The sequence below is a fragment of the Psittacula echo genome, assembly GCF_963264785.1.
Source record: "Psittacula echo genome assembly, chromosome: 23".
Lineage (NCBI taxonomy): Eukaryota > Metazoa > Chordata > Aves > Psittaciformes > Psittacidae > Psittacula > Psittacula echo.
Window position 1 is genome coordinate 4,563,841 of NC_137748.1, and position 20,891 is coordinate 4,584,731.

General features: G+C 48.8%; 1 protein-coding gene across 1 annotated transcript; it reads right to left on the minus strand.

The window, feature by feature from the left end:
- Window positions 1-659: 659 nt before the first annotated feature.
- ETV4 (ETS variant transcription factor 4) lies at window positions 660-12,042 on the minus strand (the record flags this gene model as incomplete). The annotated part of the gene is made up of 11 exons (XM_080633286.1): window positions 660-1,432; window positions 1,916-2,017; window positions 2,379-2,548; window positions 2,884-2,979; window positions 3,070-3,144; window positions 4,515-4,759; window positions 5,155-5,313; window positions 5,866-5,992; window positions 8,937-8,990; window positions 11,654-11,701; window positions 11,826-12,042. The coding sequence occupies 11 exons, from the start codon at window positions 12,040-12,042 to the stop codon at window positions 1,211-1,213; spliced, it is 1,515 nt and encodes a 504-aa protein (XP_080489412.1). The 3' UTR covers window positions 660-1,210.
- Between the last annotated feature and the right edge of the window lie 8,849 nt (window positions 12,043-20,891).

Consider the following 20,891-nt stretch of genomic DNA (forward strand, 5'->3'; position numbering starts at 1 on the left):
CTGGTGCTGCCCTTGCTCCTGGCTCCGGGGATGTTCCCTTGCCACCAGGTGCAGCAGGAGGTGACAGTGTTCCGTTTGTGATCATTCAGTCCTGGCTGTAGGACTGCTTGTGTTTGTTTCTTGAGCTCCACCATGGTTTGGAAGTAACCAGGCATCCCTGAGCGCTCTGCCTGAGCTACCCAAAGCTGCCGAGAAGCCAGGCAAAGCAAGCTCAGAAGGCAAGGGAGGACCAGCCAGGGGCTGAATGAAGTTGCACTTGGCCAAAGACATAAACCAATTTATTAATTACAGCATTTTTTACACTCATAAATAGTAAAGGCAGCTTATACCAATGGCAAGGGTCCCCTTCACCCTCACTTCTGGGACACCAGAGGAAGTGCTTGGCAGGGCAGGCGGGACGGGAGGTGCCAGAACACCAAGTCTCTGGATTGCAGAGAGCACGCAAAGGCATCGGTGCCTCTGGCCTCAGAGGCAGGGGGAGCTGCCTTTCCTGGCCCTTATACCCAGGAACAAGGCTGGGAGGGTTGGCATTAGCCATGCAGAGGGAGAGGCTAAGGGGGAAATGAGGCTTTCAATCAATATACAGGATTTCTGCTACAAGCTGCCACAGTGGCAGAATTGGTAACGCAGTCCTGGCCAGTGCCTCCAGCTGCCCTGCTCAGACAGATAGCCCGGGCATAAAGCATTGTGAGCAAGGAGGTGACAAGGCAGGACTATGCATGTACAGGGCAAGTATTCCCCATCCCCACAAAGCAGGTCCCAGGGAAGGTGTGTGTTCTGTGACCGCTGTGTTGCAGCCATCCTGGGAAGAAGGCAGGCCTGGCCTTGCAGAGGTGAGTCCATGTGGGTCAAAGACAGCCCTTACTTGAGGACAGGTTATACAGAGGTGCAGTACATGTAGGGGAGGAATGGAATCAGCAGCAGCACTCTAGCATCCTTGTATCTGTAACAGAGCCCTGTGGGATGGCAGCTCTGCTGCTCAGACGTCTGCTTCACTGAGACTGAGCCCCATCCTGACCAATATGAGGGTCTTGCCACAAACGCACAAGAGCCCTGTCAGGTGCTTACCCACATGTGTACCTGAATGCTTTTCCTGACCAAAGCAGGTATCCATAGTTTAGTGCCACCCCAGGCTGGCTTATACTGACTGAATACTATCCAGACTTCTACTATACACAAGCAAGGGTGGCAGAGTGTGCTCCCAGCAGTGCTAGTATGTGTAGCCCTTGCTGTAAAGCTGTGCAGGGAGGCTCCCAAGGTCTGGCAGATAAGCAGCACTCTCATCCAGGTGCGACAGAGGCACCGTGTCCTCCTCACTGACCTGCCGGTCCAACTCTGCCTTCAGCGCTGGCCGCTGGTTATCGGGGAAGGCCAGAGAGAACAAGGCTTCGGGTTCACACACGAACTTGTACACGTAGCGCTCCCCGGCCACCTGCAGGGCAGAAGGGATGGATGCTGCAGGCACCGGCAGCAGCACGCAGTGCTCCTTGGCAGCAGGGAGCTCCAGCACATCGGCCTGGGACATGTCAAGAGTTTTAAACTTCCCCTGGTGCTGCCTTCCTGCTGCTCTGGGCTCCCCTGGAACAGCCCTTGGGCAATGGGATGCTGCCAGCTGGCTCTGTCCAGGTAGCAACAGCATCCGCAGAGCCTGGCTGGTCTGTACTGGACACGATTACATGCACAGCTATCCTCTCCAGTGCTCTGGATCTGGAAGACACCATCCCTGCCACATAGGACCAACCCCAAGCAGCATTTTGCTCACCAGCTGTAAGTCTAGACTGATCGTATGTCCTTGCAGCTGCATAAATGCCAGCTCTCCTGACTGCAGCCATATACAGAAGAAGAAAGAAAGACTTCCTATCTCAAACATGGAAAGCATTAAAGGCAAAAACCCCACATCTGTTTGCAAACTGACCTTCTGCATGATGCCTTTCTCATAGTAGTAGCGAAGGGATCGGCTCAGCTTGTCATAGTTCATGGCTGGACGGTTCTTTTGGATACCCCACAGCCTGGCTACCTGTAGAATAAAGCAACCAAGTGCATGAATGTCCATGAACCCAACCCAAGGGCAAAAGAACATTATCCAGCAGATTCTCTTGTGAGGAATGGTACCACAACACAATAATAGAGTCAAGCAGCTTTTCAACAAGAAGGGTAGAACTTAAACTGAAGAACCCTGTATTATGCGAGTCGTTCTCCTTCCCACTACAGAGCTCGTTTGCTGTCAGCACCTGACTTGCTGCAGGGCCTAGCGAGTACCACTGGTAGGCAGGAGCCTTCCCAGGGCAGAGGAAAAGCCAGGTGGGAACTTCCAGCCTCAGGAGCAGTGGCTGCTTCCCCTGAGCCTGTAGAGAAGCTAAATGGTTTGACGGTTTCACCTCTTCTGGCTCAATGAGCTTGAACTCCATCCCTCTACCAGTCCAGGCAATGAAGTGGGAATTGGTTGGATCATCCAATAAAGCCACAAGGAATTGCCAGAGCTGGAGAGATCCCCGTCGCTGGTATGGGGGCCCTTCCCGGTACCCTCCGGCTTCCTGCTTGATGTCTCCTGCGGAGATAAGGAAGCGGGTGTTGCTCAGGTAACCTGCAAAGGCAGTTACCAAACCCAAAGCACGTTTCACAGCTCTTTGCCTGGGGTATTTCAGTTCAAGCACAGCAGAGCAGCCGATTCACCAGCAGCTCTGCCCCGAGGAGCTCTGGAGGACCTCACAATTAAAGCTACTTATGGTAAAAGGCCTCTTTGCTGTGAAAAGAGCTCAAGAAATGGGGTCCCCCAAAGGCAGGTCTGAACCCCAGCTACCACCCCTGCAGGAACACGGTGTAACCAGCTCTGCAGACAGGGGTAAGCGGTTGGCAGAGATGCTGGATGACCCCATCTGTCACCCAAACTCCGAGCCATTCGTTCCCAACCTTCAAATTTTTCTGGAACAACGCAGACATCATCAGCGAAGGACCTCATCTGCTTGTCATAGCTGCAGCCTGAAAGAGGAAGCAACAGAGGCGGTTGTAGAGGTAGTACCAGAGGGCAGTGCAATGCAGGGAAAAGACAACAGGCACTGCGGTTCTTACCTAATGTATCTTCTGTATTTGGATGGCTTGGGTAGCTCTCTACATTTATATACATGGAAGGACAGCCAGGAACATCTGCAGAGCAAGTAATAAACTGGTTTCATTAAGAAGCACAGGAGCAGAAGGAGCCTGATCTCCAGAGGCGGGCAGGTAAGTGCCGCTTTCTAACAACGTCCTCCTAAGGCCCTCCTAAAAGGTTAGGGGCAGACTGAGAACGTTTCATGTCTCAGCCATCCCACCACAACCTCATCTTCATCACACTTCCAAGCATGAATCCCAGTCGGACGTTTCTGTAGTGCTATCCCATGACGTCCTTCAGAGGGGCCAGGATCAGTCACCCGTGCACCGCTCCGTACAAACCCTTGGACGATGGGCTAAGTTTCTATGACACCTCTCCCTTATTTGAGTTTAAGATAACCACACTGCTGCTGTTCCCACAGGTGAGAAAGCAATACCTTTCCCCAGGAGTACTGTGATCATGTTAATGGAGAGCAGCAGCATCACTTTGCTTTCTTGGTGGTCTTGCATTGTAGTAGACCTGAATGTAGCAGCAGCTGAATGTTTCCTGCAGCCACAACTGTGACTGCAGATGTCTTCAGCCTCCCTGTCTCTTTCACATCATATGCTCACAAACAGCTCAGAAAACATAAAGGAAAGAATAGGCTGAGTTTGAAAACAAGCAGCAAGCGTTCTCATGGTCTTTGTGCCTGAGCCTGAGCACTGCAGGTCCCATCTTCTGTATCTTATGAATCTTGGCTTTCTGTTTCAAACCTGGTTTTCATTCCCACCTGAAACACAAGCTGTAACTGGGAGCTTTAGAAAGATCTACCTTCCGTTTCCCGCGGACTCCTGTGTACGGCTGGTACTTGCAGCAGACATTTTGCTGATGCTAAGGGCAAAGGCTACTCTGGACTGAGACTGGGTGTTATTGCGATCATAAACCACTCTCACAAACAGCATTCTTCTGGGTTTGCACATTTGCTTGCCCTGTCTGGACAGAAAGACCCAGTGAAAACGTAACATCAGCACAGCCACAGTAGTGGATTCTGTACCCCCACAGGAGCTTTTGACTTATCTGTTAAGTTCTGCTAAAGAAAACAGTTCACAATGTCCATTAAAATACCAGGAGACCACAAGTAACATTCGCCCTGGAAGAGGGTGCTGTGATGTCAGGGTAGCAAGTCTTTGGACAGGTCTGCTGAAATAAGACTTATCCCTTGTGGATAGGTAAGAGGATCACCTGGTCCTCTTAGAGGTGTCTTAGAGAGAGGTTTCCAGAATTATCACCCTTTTCTCTTGCGCTCAGCCTGTCTCCCAGACCACACACATGCCTGAAGATGCCGTAGTAGCGTTTCAAAGCCATCAGTGATGGATGTTCACCCAGGAGGTTGCTCACCCCCACTGATGCCTGGTTTACACAGCCAGAAAGAGCCAGTTCTTCCTACCTGAGTCGTACATGTAGTCCACCTGCTCCTGCTTGATCACCAGGGCTGCTGGGTACTGGCGGCTGCTGCCCATCTGGCTGCCTTGCTCATACTGCAGGTCCTGGTACTCCTGTTTGAGGCCCTGATGAGGGTATGGGAGGCAGGGCTCAGACATCTGGCGCTGGTAGGCAATAGGGTCTTCCTGGGCTATGCCCTGGGAGGAGGGGAAGGAACGGCACATCTCCACAGGTGGCTGGTACACAGAGCTAGAAGAGGGGAGAGGACATGGGCTGGCTGCTTGCTTGGCCCCTCTGATCTTGGCCCCAGTGCAGGGCTGGTTGAGGGACAGAAACTCAGCCTCAGCCTGTTACAAGGGCTCCAGGAGCTGTACGTGTGGCTGGGGCAAGGAAGGGACCCTCCTGTAAGACGTTTGCAATGGCAGCTACAGAGCCCATCATCTGCAGAACCTGACAGGCTTACACTTACAGACTTCCTCAAGCCCTAGGTAGCAGTGGTGGGTCCCAGGTACTTTGGATGGGGGGGATCCAGTGATGGCTGGAAGCTGAGCACTTCAACCTGGATGCTGCAGCCCCTGCTCCCTGAACCACTGAGGAGGGAAACCCTTCTTCCCAGTGGCTGCCTCCTCCTGGCTGTAACTCACCTGCTTTCATTGGAGTATCCACAGCTGGATGTGGGATGCGGTGGCCCCGCAGGGGTGAGGAAGCTTCTGTCCTGTCTAGGGAACTGTTGAAATGGTGACTGCAGTGGGGTTCCTGGGTTGGGGGACTTGATTCCAACTTGTCTGGGTTGATCATAGGCACTGGGGACAGTCAAACAGGTACTGGAGCGTTACAGTTCTCAGGCAGACACGCTGCCCCTCTGTGCTGCCACCCAGGCCAAAAACCCCCAGCATAAACTCCTTCCTTTCTGATCACCGGTTGCCCCATGCACGATAGCAATAACCCTTCAAACAGAAAACGGGATGTGCCTGTACTGAAGAACCCATATTAAGACTCAGGCAAGCAGCTGGGACTGTGGGCAACGGTGTCAGCTCCTTGCAGGACAGAGTTTGGAAGGCAATGGGAGGAGAAAGGCACATGAGAGATGCTCTCAGCATCACGGTAGCTGAGGAACAGCACCAGGGAAGAGAAATAAAGAGGTGAGTCCAGATCTACCCTAAACAGGTCTGCACTATCCAGTGCAATAAATGGAAGTATGAGCAGGCTGCAGGAGCTGATCCGCTGCAGCACGTGTGCGCTGCCCTTACCCAGCAGACAGACCAGACTGTTGTCATAACACCTCTTTATTAGATGATGCAGTAGTGCTTGAGTTCAGAGCAGCTCCTGCCTCTCCCCTGTGTAAGCTGGGTTACCTGGTGTAAAGGCACTGCTCGCCATTGTGGTACTGGAATGGCTGCTTGTGGGTGCAGGACAGCGCGGGGTCCGAGGAGGGACTCTGCGGCTCCTGTTTAATCTTAGCAGGAGGACTGTGAAAAGCTACTGTAGGAGAGAAACGAGAGATCAGGTTGAGACTTTGCTTGGGTATAGAGACATAAATATGCTTACATTTATATCCATCAGCCAGGAAAAAGTCAGTTGCGATTCCACCACCTTGTGCTTGTTCAGGTGGCTCAGAGGAACAACAATATGCACAAGTGATTGCTGGATGCACCTGAGCTCTGCCCTCAGTTTAGGAGGATTTGTATGATACACCAACCTTACAAGAGCAAATCTAAGGTAGTGTTAACATGCTCTGTGATGATCCAAGAAAGGATTTGAAGCGGGTATTTCCTAAGCTGCACAGGCTGGGACAGTTTGCACATACTCTCGATTTTAACCACATAAAAGCCAAGATTTGGTTTGCATCAAGCCCAATGCTCTTTCATTGGCATCCCTGGTGAGCATGTCTTGGGAGTAGCATTCAATGATAATGCACCAGTATGATATCCTGATAGTTCTATTGCAATACAATACAAGTGAAAACCAGACGTCTGACTTCCACGGCCTTGCTTTCACTGGGATATCCCGCAAAGGTGGAAGAGCAGCTCCCAGCCCTCTCAGTACCTAATGTTATCAATTGTACCAGGTTAATAGTGGTGCTTCCCGGGCGGGAGGCTGCCAAAGGGCACTTTGTAGCTACCTGTGTCATTTCCTAATACAGGTTTCCTTGCGTTGAACCTCTTCTAAGCTGAGGGTCCAATAGCCCTGACTGCGGGATTGGGGGAATCCCTGAACTGCTCTGCTCAGCCGAAACATCAGGGACAAAACCCAGGCACAAAGCAAAAGGGCTTCTTTGCATTTCCAGCCCCACGGTTCATGCTCGTGGCCTAATGCAAACACGAAGGGATATTTGGGCTGGTTAGAATGTCATGAATAACAAACGCGGGTTGCAGTTCACAGCACCAGGAAGTAGGATGTGGGTATTGTTACTGTTTATGCTTGATTAAATCCAGCAGGGAGCAAAACAGCCTTCAGGAGCTCCTCAGAAAAGCCGATCCTGGTGGAAGGACACGGTCAAGCATCTTCTGCCTTTGCCCCTGGGCTCTGCTGATGCTGTTAGGAGCTCACTGACACTTAGGAAGGGAAGAAAAGTGACCCCAGGAAGGTACCTGGGTCTAGGCTGGTTTTTCAAACAAGGGAAAGATCTCCCTCCACATCAAAACTGAACTTTCCATAAGCTGCAGTCCTTCCCCATGAGCTCCCTCCCACCTCTTCAAGCTGACGCGATGCTGCCAACAAAGCCCGGGATGTTCAGAGCTGTGAGGGTTGTTTTCAGGATGGGAAGAAATGCCCTGACCTCACCTTGCTGCGTTTGTTTCAGGGCTGACCTGAGCTCTGTGTGCACCAGCCAGCCTCAAGCCAGCTCTCCCTCACAGAAAGGACACATTGTCCCTTCAGAAGTGGCTATCGGGATGGCTGCTGTCTCTAAGCACAGGAGATTAAGGCCACTTTCTATTGCAAACACCCCTCTCCAGAATTAACTTTCTCAGCAAGAGGGGAAAACCAGCCCCAACCTGACTTCTTTTGCCTGCTTTGGTTTCAGCCTGTGCCGGAATAGCCCATCCTTACACCCCGCCAGCATCCAAAGGGATCCAGGCAGCTTGACAGGAGCAATAGAAACAAATGAACTCATAAGATGCCAGAGCCTCAGATGGTTTGTGGCAGCTTCTGAGGGACAAGTGGCTCCCACGGCCACTCCTGGGGCTGCCATCAAACATCAGTCCCAGCACAAACAGCTCTTGGCACTGCCCAAGCTGCTGCAGGTGAGTGCTGCCCTGGGCTGGATTCTGTACCCCAGACATGATCCCGCTGCATTGGTGCAAACACCCCAGGCCCAGGCAAGGGTCGAAAGAGAAAAGGGGCTTTCTATGCCTGAGGCACCCATTCCCTTCCTGTCTGCAGCAGCTCTTTCCAATGGATGGCGTAAGCAGATGTATAGAACCCATCTAAAAGTGCTGATGTGTCAGCTGAGCCTGATGGAGGGGGAAGGAAGGATGGACAAAACCAAACCGCTTTGCCCAGTACACTGCACTCCATTGAAGTGTCAAGAAGCTGGCTGTGCTAGGAGCAGCCAATTCTTTCCGGCCCCTATTAGCTGGAACAGGCTATTGCATTACAACTGGCTCATTCATTCATTCAGTGTGAAACATTGGACCAGCCCTCTCCTCAGTTCTGGGTCAAAAAGAGGAAGAAACAAGATACATGACTCAGAGAGCAAACCCGGCTGTGCTGCAGGGCCAGTGGGAGGAGAGCAGAAAGAGCTGCATGGCCATTGTGTGCAAGGTTCCTGTACGTACACTTGGACATGTGCAACGTTCAGCTCCGCTGTAACCTGGAGTGCTTTGTTCAGTTCTCAGAGCACACATTTGGGTACGGTCTCTACGCTCCTGTGTGAACACATGCAATCTGTTCATCAGAACAGAGAACAAGCAAGCCAGCAAGCACATCTCCAGGGATACTGCGTCCTCATGCTGGGGCAGGCAGCAGACAGGACCACTGTCTCGCAGAGGCCATGCTGGCAGCAGAGCCCCCCAAAAGCAGCTGCGGGGGTCACAGCACCATGATTCCATGCACAGACTGATTTATTTTGCTTTGGGAGGAGGAATAGCACAAATCTAACATCTGATTGTCACAGCGATGCATTTCCTCAGCTATTCAGGGGGGCCTAATTCTTCACACCTACACCAACTAAAATACATATCTGTCAAAACCACTGTGCATAAGGGACTGTGCAGCTACCACCGCACGAAGATACTTTTGCGTTGTGCAGATGTGGACAGTTAGCATGGGTTTTTTTGTCACCATCACAACAATCTGTTCCACAACAACGCAGAAATAAAATGAGTACTTCAGCCTCAATGCCCGAGTGCTGCATTTATGGGTTTGGTTGAAGTGTATCCTGCCCTTCTCCCCTGAGATGTGTGATCACCCCCCGGCTACTTACAGTTTTCTGAATGAAAGTCAGGCACAAATTGCTCATCACTGTCTGGAACCTGAGCTGCCAGGGGAGGGAGAGAGGGAGAGGAGAATTAGATTTGGCTCTTTGTATGGTATAATTAACAGCAAGGCAGAAATAAGCCTATGCAGGAAAGATGCGAGCTTTCTGCTGGGATGCACTTTAGTGACTAAGGCGAGTTTCCCTTTGGGATTAATAAATACAGTTCTTTTGCATGCAGATTTGCCCCTTAAATCTGCCAGCTTCTTTCTCCCTTACCTTGGAAATAAGGACAACAGCAAGTTTATCAGCTCAGGGTTCACAGTTTACATTAGAAACAAGCCACACAGGGATTTTTAAGCATTTAGCACAGGAAAAGCAACTACCAACTAATACATTTGCAGGAGAACATTTCAGAAGAACAAAAGGAATATCTGGTAGCAGGAAGGGGAAATGATGAATAGTGTGTATAATGTTAATAGTATGTGTGGTTTGCAATGGGAAATGCTGGTGTAGTCAAAGAGGACCTGACAGCAACCAGTTGTTCTTTCCCCACGTATCAGCACAGTAAAGCTGATTCTGAGGCATCTGCCCCATGGACAGCATTGTTAGGACAAGTCCAAGAATAACAGCAAGGCCTGAGATATTTGAATACGTCAAGGATTGTCTAACAAAGACATCTGCAAATCTGCAGAGGCCTCATTGCCCTTAGAACAGCCAATCCCAGTGGAACGAGGTGCTGCTGAACGCGGTGAGCAGGGAAACAGTTGACAACATTAGCATAGAATCATAGAACGGTTTGTGTTGGAAGGGACCTTAAAGCTCATCCAGTTCCAACCCCATGCCATGTGCAGGGACACCTTCCAGTAGAGCAGGTGGCCTCAGCCCACCTCCTGTGCTCCATTATCCGAGGCAGCAACCAACGTGGTAAAGACCTAAGCTTTGGGTTGTACCTTGGGAGAGCCTGTGGGGAGAACCTTAACCACAGCACACGTTGTGTTAGAATATTTTATTGCTTCTAACAATTACTTTTCCATCCCTTTTACTGCAGGTTGATATTTCACAATACCTCTCACAAAGCACCGCTGAAAGAAATGCTGCTGCTGGTACAGAGCAGAGCAACCAAGAGTTTGGGATGCTGCAGAGTGCGCGCCCTCAGCTCTAAAGCAAAGGTGATGTAGTCAAAGCAAAGGGACATGGACAATGGAAACCCACTAATCTCAGCCACTTGAAGCTAAGCTAGACAAGACGTGCCAAAAATAAACCTTAGGGAATAACACCACATTAACAACAGGCAGTGGATTTGAATGGCTGGAGTGAGAGCACACAGCCCCACTGGTGCACAGTGCTCCTTGCAGTCCTGTAGTAGAAGGCTACAAGGCCAAGTTGCCAGGAGAAAATACGTATTTTTATACTATCATAGAATGATTTTGGTTGAAAGGGACCTTAAAGATGATCTAGTTCCAGCCCACAATATTCATTATCTACTTCATATAGTTGCAATACAGATAGACATTTTCTTGCTTTCCCCAAACCCACATCTATACTTATACATATATATATCTTCTTATATTCTAAGCATATTCATGCAATAGGATCGCATGAACATTCACTGATCATGTATAGCAGCAGATTCCGTCTTTCTCTGCAGTACTATGAGACCATGTGTGACCTTCCCTTCACCCAGGATACTTCTGAATTCCTTCTACAAACACCCTGCTGCTGACAAACGTATTCTAAGAGATTCAATGTGAATTATTTAGATTAGTGAGCTAAAAATATTACCAACCGTTACAAATCAGTTCTGAAGCAACCTTATCTTCTCAGCAGCTCCAGATTGTTGAACAGTTAAGAGAAACCAGTCTCAAGCCTGGGTGCACATTCAAGAGATCTAGGACATGAGCAGCAACTCATTTTTCAGCCCTGATGCAAGTTAGGTGAGTGTTTCAATCCTGAACAGCCTCCAGGTAACTCCGCTTGCATCCTTCCAACCCTCCCAGTCCTGAATGCTGCCTGGTCAGTGTCATTTCAGCTTGACATGAACATAAAACATCTGATTTTGGGGTTTTTTCCCCCATTAATCTTTCTTAGTTGACAAAAACCTTTTTGGAGACTTAAAACCGCCTTTTTCACCGGTATGTGTCTTTTTATAGTATTGTTGTGAAATATTTGTTAAGCACCTATATCGTAATAAGCACTTTAGTATTTAGCGAGAGTCTGCGCTTGAGGATCTGGTTTAAATGTTGATTAATCAAATCAAAGTCGATCATTTGTAGCACTGGAATTAAAGCGAATTCAGTGCATGGTGTAAAAATGGTTCCACTTTGAATTAATGGGACTTCCTGGGATTTGAAGTTTGCTCTTTCTTGAAGTCAAAAGGCAGAACAATTTAGACACCAAACTGAGCAGTGCGTCAGTTCCAGGAATGTCCCTTTCAAAGGGGTCCCTTCCAGCCCAAACCAGACCCTGATTTCATGAAATCAGCGTGAAATAGAACCAGTTACAAGTAGCCTGAAGCGAAAATTGTAACCAGGGAAATAAGGGGCCAGCTGCCAAGTTCCATTCAGGAGCAAACACCCTGCACCATAGCGCGATTCACGCGTCCTGGTTCGAGCAAGCCAGAGGCTGGCAAGTCTGAATAAAGAAAGCGCTTATAGCATGAAGCCGGGCAAACAGAGCATAGGAGCAGCAAGAGACAGACAGAAGGGAGCGAGGGAAGCACCTACCTTCTGTCAGCCACGTCTCCTGGAGCCTGCCCAAGTCCTGGAAGAGCTCTGCGCGGAAAGCGAGAGGTTTCCTCAGCGGAGCGTTGGGGAGGGACGGCGGAACCAAGGGGCGGGGGACCCGCTCCTCGCCCAGTCGCCTTCACTGTCACCCTCCCCTCCCGCACCCCCTTACCTTCCGAATCCTGCGCCGGCAGCAAGCCCGGATCCCCGGGTCTTTTCCCAACGCCCATTAGAGCTCCGCCGGGAGCCGCCTGGCCCGGAGGCTGCTGCGGGAGGAAGGGATCAGCGCGGGGTACCCGGCCGGAGGGGTCCCGCGCCTCTACCCCCGACCCCTCCCCTCTCACCTGCGGGAGCGTGAACGGCACCCGCTGGTCCAGGTACGCCTTCATCCCGCCGCCCGTGCGCCGCCTCCGCGGAGCTGCCGGGTCTCGGCGGGCTTCCAGGGAGGGCGCAGGGGGAGGCTCTCTGCGGGCCGGTCTGGTCCCTGCCTGCCGCGCTCGGCGGCCGCTCGGGGGGCAGCGCTCTCGGCACGGCTTCCCCAAGCTCCCGCCGTCCGCGGGAGGCGGCGATCGCGCCTCGGCTGCCGAAACTTGGGCTACGAGGCGGGAACGAGCTCGCCAGCTCCAGCCGGGACCAGCGGCCCCCGCCCCGGCGGGTCCCGGTCCCGGTGCCCGTCCCTCACCGGCGGCGGCTCGCAGCCCACGCGGAGCCCGGCTTGGCTCCGCCCCCCTGGGCCGTCAGGCCGCTGCGGGGCCGGGGGCGGCCTCCCATTGGCCCATCGCGGCGCTCGCGGCCGCGGCTCGCCCACTCCTTTGTTCCAGCGAATTTGTGAATGAAGCTCAGGGCTGGGGCACGCCCGCCAATCCCCGCTCCCGCTGGCCCTTGTCCCGTGAGCAGTGGGCGGAGTTTAGGCTTCGGGGCCAATCGGAGCGCAGCGCCCTGGTATTCGCTCAATGACGGAGCTCCCATTCATAAAAAAACCTCTCGAAGTTCATTGATGAAAGGCTGCTGAGGCGCTCCGGCTGTTGTGAGCGGCAGAGCTGTGCTTAGCCTGCCCTTCCAGACGCCCACCCAGCGTGGCACACGATCAGGCTTGCTGTTTCTCACGCACATTGCAGTCATTTCAAAGCTCCAGGTACATTCAGTTCTGTTCTGGGGAAGTTATTGAACTTTCGACAAGATTTAGAGGAAAAAACCTCACTCATCCCTCTGGAATGAAAATACTGAAAGCCCTGGCTATCAAAACCAGTTTTACTCTCGCCAATGTTGAGGGACAAAAATGTAAAATCAAAATCTAGTCCTGGAATTTGCATAGCAGAAAGGTGGGTTTGCTTTTGTGCATACCAGTGCGTCCTGCCATTCTTTCAAATCCTTCCTTTAAGTTCCACGGTCACATTTAATATTTATGGATCCTATTTAACCTACAAAAAGTATCAGAAATAGTTGGGGCCTGCTGACAAGAAGATAATAATTCATGGAATGTCATCTCCTGGAAGAGAACTAGATACTCGAGAGAAAAAGAAGGAAAAGGGAAAGTTATCCCCAAGACTAAAAGGGGCTGTACATTTTTGACATTTTCTCTGTAGCTGCCACCGCCAGTGTGACAGACTGATGTGCTCGCCATGAAAGGGATGCCTGTTATGGAGAATAACATCTGTAAGGACCTAGTCCATGTACATTTTGATCTTTCTGCTAGCAAAAAGATCCAGCCCCAGCATTCCCAGGATTCCCACTCTGCCAGGAAACCCAACTGAAACACAGTCCTGACCTGTCTGTGGTAGCAGAATGAAAACGTGCTCTCAAGAAGTTTACATCCAGATGCACATTCAAGAGGTCAATCACAGCTGGTATTGATGATGAGTTACGTATCAAAGGTGAAACTGATGCTGCTGATCACGAGTAAGGCCAGTCTCTGATTTATCCCTTGACGACAGCAATGGCCTTGGGGGATGAATCATGTTTTAAATTAGTTTGACTGTGTACCTGCTCCTTTCTGTGTCCTCTGCTTTCCTCAGTGGCCTATATGAATTCTCTCTTCTGGTTTCATAAAATCAGAATGATACAAATAGTGCTGGTGAATGATTTGGAGGATGAAGAGTTTATGAACAGGGTATGAGAGAAGAGAGAAGGCTGAGATTCCTGGGAAAGCTGCTGGCTTCATATCAGGAAATATTCAGGATGGGTAAAAGATTAGTAAAAATTACAGGTGTCAAATTATGTCACTTGTTTGATAGTTTCTTCTCTGTTCCTCATGAGCTTGTTGTGCAAATGTGTCGTGTTTGTTTTCAAAGGCTGACTAATCAGTTGTGGGACTATAATTCTGGAGTTTCTCTTTGCAGGCTCAGCAATAAACGTTCAGGGTGATTAATTGCCTTTGATTATCTTGTTTTCTTAAAGTACAGAACGTGTGAAGAGCTCAGAAGTGATGCAAAAACCAGGGGGGAGCTGGTTCTTTCTTATGGGGTATTAGCAATAGATTTATTCCAACACTGTAATCCACACTGCCTACGATGTTTCTTCCCTGGGTTTACAGCTTATTTTTCTTAGTTACCAATTGAGTTGTGTGTCTGATCTCTCTCCCCCTCTGGTGTCCACTCCCAAGGTTTTACTGCTTCATCTCTTGTACTGGTTTGAGGAACCCCAGTCCGCACCAGCGATGGTTAGTGCAATATAAAGCCGCTGGTGATAGATCCTGACAGAAACAGGACCAAATGGCAAATGTCTTAGAAAGTGACAATGTGAAAGCTAAAAACCCCCAAACTTCTCTGTGCTGTAGCATGAAGCATGAACAGACCTATAGCTTTCAGAAAAGTAACAATAAAGAAACAGCTGGATGAAGAACTCGAGTCTCTTGACATGAGACATGAAATCAGCCCGGCCACTGTTGCACAGAAACAGAAAATGCGAGTTCTCACTTCTCAACTTGCAGATTACTCTGCAATCCCCTTCCTAATGTGTCCATCATGTAGCATTTTGGGGTATTGTAGCTGTTCTTGATGGTACAGTTTAGTAATGTGAATGTAGCAAAGAAAGGTTGTGCCCAAAGAAGCTCAAACCCAGCTCTGGCATAGTTAGTGCGTCTTCCTAGAAACAGGGTGGGTATAATTGGCAGGAGACTTGGGAATTGTGAATTGCAGACAGAGGTTATTAATGAAGGTTTGAAATGCATGGAATGTCTTTCTGCTGGTATGTTCTTTTTCTCAAGCCTAAATGGCAAAGATTGCTTCTTTTCAGCCTCTTTCTGCAATCTGCAAGAGGATCTGTGGCAGCAGGGATTATTTACTTGTAATTCCAATGTCAAGGTTTAATTTCAAGCAGTGGGGTTGGAACTGGATGATCTTAAGGTCCTTTCCAAACCTAACTGTTCTATGAGTCTATGATTCTATGATATGGCAGGAGATCGCCACTAGCCCATAGAACTCTGCTTAGGAGCCTTGCCATGCTTTTAATCTCAAAGTGATTTTCTATAGGGAAAATAGTCCCGGAGTGCAAGGAAGTGTCTGGGTAGGTTTCTTTGTGGCTGCCTGAGGCGTAACACAGAGGCTCTGGAGAAAGCAGTTCTCTATAAGGTCTTGTGAATAAACTGCCCCTTTTAGGTATTCATGCCAGCTACTTTTTATAATGCTCTGAAGGAGAGAAGATGGCTCCGGCACTTTGTCTGCAGGAAGGAAGCAATTAGATTATTAGCACTTTGAGAAATTAAATTATGTAAGTTATGGCCGAATAAGTTTAGCAAAATGTTATAATGTAAGAAAACAATTAAAAAGAGTTATATAAGGATGGGTGGCTGCTTTATTGTGATAGAGTGAGCAGTTAATTGATTGTCATAGGGCTATAATGTACCGGGGCAGTTGTGCGAGCAAATAGAGAAATATCTGCTCAGGATGTATGGAGATAAAGTGCCAAGAAAGGGACTTTTAGGGAAATGGGAGTGAGCAGCAGCCTGCTACCCTCGAGTCCTTTTCCCTGTGTCCTGTAAAGACACATGAAGTACAAAGAAATTCCCTGTCATTCTCTTCAGCTTCCAGGGCCTGATGCTGCAATGTTATATTTAGCTTTCCTCATGGCAGCTGAGGGACGTTTGTGTGACTGTAGGGATGATCAGAGATAAGCAGACACAATTGGAATAAGGTGCCACATTCAACAAGTAGAGGATTTTGTCAGCAGCACTTGGCCATGCGACTTCCTTGCTGTACTGAAATGAAGAAGGACAAAAGCAACTGAGGTAGTAAGGAGGTGCTAATAGTTACCAGGCACTCAATCAAGGCAGGAGAGAGGAACCCAGATTTCACTTGTAGAGGTACAGAGCCAGGGTACCAAAGCAAGACAAGTAGTTGTTAGCAGGTACTAGCAACTTATCCCATTACGGTTAAAGTAACCACCAATAAAACCTAATCAATGAAATCCCTTTTAAGTTGGCTGGATCAGTGACCCAGAAAATAGCTCCCCTGCAGAAAAGGAAATGATAGTCTATAAAGTGAGAAGTCAATGGGAAAAATCTATTAAAGCGAGTGAGCTATAAGGAGACCTTTGGTGTTAACTGAAACCTTTTGGAAAGGAGCCACAAAACTCACAGCAGCCTTTTAACCCTGCAAATGCTGTCATGCCAGGAAAGGGCCATCTGTGCTGCTGCAGCCCAGGAGAGGGCACTGCAGGCAACCCAGCGCCCACCTGCCCCGTTCTCCCGTTCGCCGGAGGTGGCAGTGGGGTGGGAAGGGCTGGAGCAGGAATACGGGAGCAGGAATACCGGGGCAACCGGTCGGGCTTTCAGACTTAGCTGCGAAGTTCTCAGCAGCGAATTGCGGGGTCGCCGGCAGTGCGGTGATAATGGAGAGCACTGGTCTAGTGACGGGCTCATCCTGCAGGACTTTGAACTGCTTCCTCTCCCTGCCACAGTCAGTTCACAGCACACCTACAGTTATCGCTCATCTTTTTTGTGCTGAAGAAGTCAGCCAAACCCTGGTAATCAGCGAGGCATCTTGAGCCTAGGGTAGAAGAGGAATCTGATAGACCCAAGAAATCCATTTCTCACAGGATTCTTTGGTCCCCGAAGCAGTTTCTGTTGTCCAGCTTTGGACAATATTGATTGGTTGTTAAGACTAGAAGACAAAAAGCAGAATCTGTGCCTTGCTACTGCCTCTTCTCAGGAAATTGCTCTGTTATGGCAGAAACTAAACAGGGATCGGACAGTCCTGGGAACATGATGAAATCAGAACAAAACTTTGCAAAGCATCTTGAAAGAAGTTCTTAGCGCAGAGCTCCTGAAAGCTGAATCATTCGGATCGGGCTGTGCACGAAATTCCAGCTATGATTAACTGGGCTCAATTAACTTGTAAAATACTTTTACAAAGTGCTACATCATCTGCGCTCCCCGCTCATTACATAAAGATGAAGGAAACCCAGCGATGCAAAATAAGCCAGGTATGTAGGAAAATCAGTTATCCAGAGATAGCTCTCAATCAATCACTACGGACTTAATTCTTGCACATGAATCACGGTAAAGAAGCCAAGAACATCCACGTGGAAGCAGAAGTATCAGTCAAAACTGTTTCCACATTTTCCATTTTAAAAGTATTGCAAATAATACAGCAAATAATCCCCCCTGGGGACACAAAACCCTTTTTGCTTTTCGCTTGCCTTGCTGCCTCTGACTTTTTTATTACATGTAAGCAGAAAGGGGAAGGAGGGAGGGGAGAAAGCTTGTAAACACCAGGAGATGGAGTGGGAACCATGTGTAACCTCTGCTCTTTCTAAAAGCAGTGAGAAAAAGGCATAGAATTACAGTTTGAGAGAACTTCTTTCTGAAGATGCTGCCTTGGGACTGGGAGGTCACAGCTGAAGGAGCTGAGATTTGTCTTCCTGTAGTAGCCATTATGTTAAACCCCCAGGTTCTGAAAGGCTGAAAAGAGGACCCTGCTTTATCAGGTATTGAGCTTGTTTTCTTTATCGGCTGTTCAGTCCTGGTGTTGGGCCAAGCAGGCTTCATAGAGAGAACTTGGTGCTTAGTGAGGGGAAGAACTGAGTCATCCATTTACAGCACATTTTCTGAACGAAACTGTGGATGTGATGGGGTTCATGCTGCTTTGCCAGATACACGGGTGTACGGCATCCTGAAAACCTGAAGATCACAAACAGAATGTGTTTTATACGAAAACAATTTTAAGTTAGCTATTTAAAAGCCATTTTAAGTCAGCATAAATGTGCCTGAAAGCTGCTGAAGTTGTGGAGTACAGGGCCTGGCAAAGCTGATGTCTAACATTAGCAACACAGCAGACCACTAGGTTGCTTTGAACCTTCACTCCAGACACACTTCCCCCTCATCCCTTGATGTTTAATCCTTTTACATACTTGGACAAAGGAAAAATACTTCTTTAGCTTTCAAAGGCTTCCATCTGCAGCAGGGTCAGGGATGGTGGTTCCTATCAAATGCTGAGTCAACTTCTCTCATCTGCCTCCCTGAGCTGTAGTGGCCATTACAGTACCAACATATCCCAGTCATTGAACAGCAGCTGAGGCTCAAAGGTGCCATGGTTCTCTTCTAACTTGTGGCATCTGTGGTGGTCTGAGAAGTGAAGCTATAGTGTGCCTGAAGACCAAGACTCCATACTGTCCTTGCCTCAGTGTGTCAGAGGCCTTTGTGAAAGGAGCACTGCATTGTGCCTTATGAAGGAAGATACGCAGTTCAGAGCAGGGAACAACCAAATCCACACCCCAATCTGTGAATCCCAGAAGCTTTTGCAGCCTGGGAGTACACCCTTGCTCCTCTGACACAAATGAGGCAGGAGCAGGGAGTAGTTGATGCGTGTTCTTTTTAACGTCTGTATGGTAAGAAACACTTCCTACCTTGGGTACAGCACAGGGTATTCCAGTCGAGATGGTGCTTGACCTGTTGGGAGAGACAGAAAGGAATTGTTTGCACCACTGCTTAATCCTGTTTTGCGCTCCCTTTATCATCTGTAGTCACTCCAGATCATCTTCCCCTCCTTCCAGTGAAGGAACTTTGTGTTCTTTTAGTGAAGGTGTCTCCTTCAGCAAACCCCATGCATTGCAGAGCCTCCTGAGCACAGACAACCCCCTGTGGCTACTCTTATTTGCTCCAGCAAAGGGTGAAGTGATTAATGAGGCCAGAACACATCTTTTCTCCCCAGGATCCACAAGAGAAGCACAGCTGAATAAATACCCCATGTTATTGCAGTCTGCTTGGTTGGGAGTTAAACTGCAGGTAGCAAAGAGCGCTGCCAAATGTAGTTACTGCCACACTCTGCATCCACTGACAGCTTTGCAGATGATAGAGAGTCAGAGAGATTTATAAGGATGAAGTTACATTCCTAGTTTTCCCTGTGCTGGAACTGGAGCACTCTGGGCTGCTGCTGGGACCAGAGTGTGACTCAATCGTATGTTCTTTTTGCTCCTTTAGCATGTGCCTTTAAATGAAGCCACTAAGAGCATAGATGATTCAGTGTAGGTGCATTTTGCACCACAACCCCACCCTCTCCACAGTGGGAATTCGTTTTCTAAGCAGCTTTATATGTTTTGGGCTCATATCTCTGTGGAATAGTATGCAAAGACCCTCTTAGGGCATAGGAAGGTAAAGGGTGAGTGCACTTTGTATTTAGCCAGCAGGTGAAGGTATGTGCCAGCAAGATTGGGTTGAATAAGAAGCACAGAATCCTACAGAGGCTTCTTCCAACCACCAATTCTGGGCTTGCAACCATTTTCCTTTCTACCCTTCCCTTCCTTTGCCACTGGTGTCATGTCCAGCATTTAAAGCTGGGGGAAGAAGGAAGGAGTGGGATGTACAGAGGTGATGCTTTTGGTCTTCCCTAGCAGCATGATACGTGATGGAGCCCTGCTTTCCTGGAGATGGCAGAACACCAGCCTGCCAATGGGAAGGGGTGAAGGAACTCCTTATTTTTCTTTGTCTGCATACGCAGCTTTTGCTTTACTTATTAAACTGTCTTTATCTCACTTTTACCCTTCTGATTCTCTCCCACTAAAGGGGGAGTGAGTGGGTGGCTGCGTGGGGCTTAGTTGCCAGTTGGATTTAAACCATGACAAATGGAGGTTGAAAAACTAATCCAAAACAATGAAAAAGGCACAAACTTTGGGTGACAAAAGCACAGCCCTTGGGTCTCAGTAATAACACAGTCAGGAGACAACTGCTTCCTTTCTGGTCTTTTAGAAAAGCAGTACACAGAAGGCTGATTTCCAGGTTACAGACTCAATATACCATGTATTTCCAGACCTTCACAGCACACATTAAGGTTAAAACTTGCACTAATGTCTGGAAGAATCTTGAGCAGTAGATGGAGTAATCTGAATAGCATCCCATAGTGTTTACAAAACCTGGTCATTGTCAGTCTTGCACATACCTTTCCTCTTTGACATGACGAGGCATAGCCATTTGTGGTTGCTTTAGCAGCAATGCTGTGTATTTGCTGAAATACGACATTTCCAGGATTGATTGTAAGATTCAGGCTCCTTGCTGGGCTTTCCAAGCTTGTTAAAGTACCTTTTGGTAGTGGAGGACAAAAGGGTATGCCTGGAGTTTGTGTTCAGGCACAGATTTCACTGGGCTCATGAATGGCTGCATCTTGCTCAATCAAGAGCCATATGTGAAGTGAGCAAGAATGGAGCAGCAGAGCCATAACAAGGAAAATAAACACCAGTGAATTCCTTCCAGAGAAAATCAGTATTGAAAGAACCTATTTCCATGTTGTATTCAACTTCTGAAGTGTGTTAAAGTACCTTGGACTTGAAAATCAAGTAACTCTTCAGTAATCCTTTTCGCCAACCCATAGAGAAAAGAAGGACGTTGATTTAAGATACAGGCAAAAGGCATGGGGGAACCTGCTGAAGGCTCCTGCTGTTTAGGGTCGGGGTTACACTGCACAGCCTGCTGACTTGGGATCAGCTCAAGGTTCCTGAGAGATGAAAAACCATTTGACACCACTTTTGAGTGAGCTTGGCTGGCTGACATGAGCTGTCTGGGTGAACACAGGGATGCTGGAGACATTTTAACCAGGACAAATCCCACCTCCCTCTGAAATTTCCAGTTTTTCCTGTCAGATTCCGGACAGATGAAAGTTTCTTGGCATAGACCTATTCCTGGCAACATCTTTCCTCTGAATCATGATAAATCAGGACTTGAAGGTGAAGTGGTTGACGGTGTGCGGAGAGAAGGTGCTTGGCTTTATAGATCAAATACATCCTCACCTGCTCACTACTCTGCATTCTC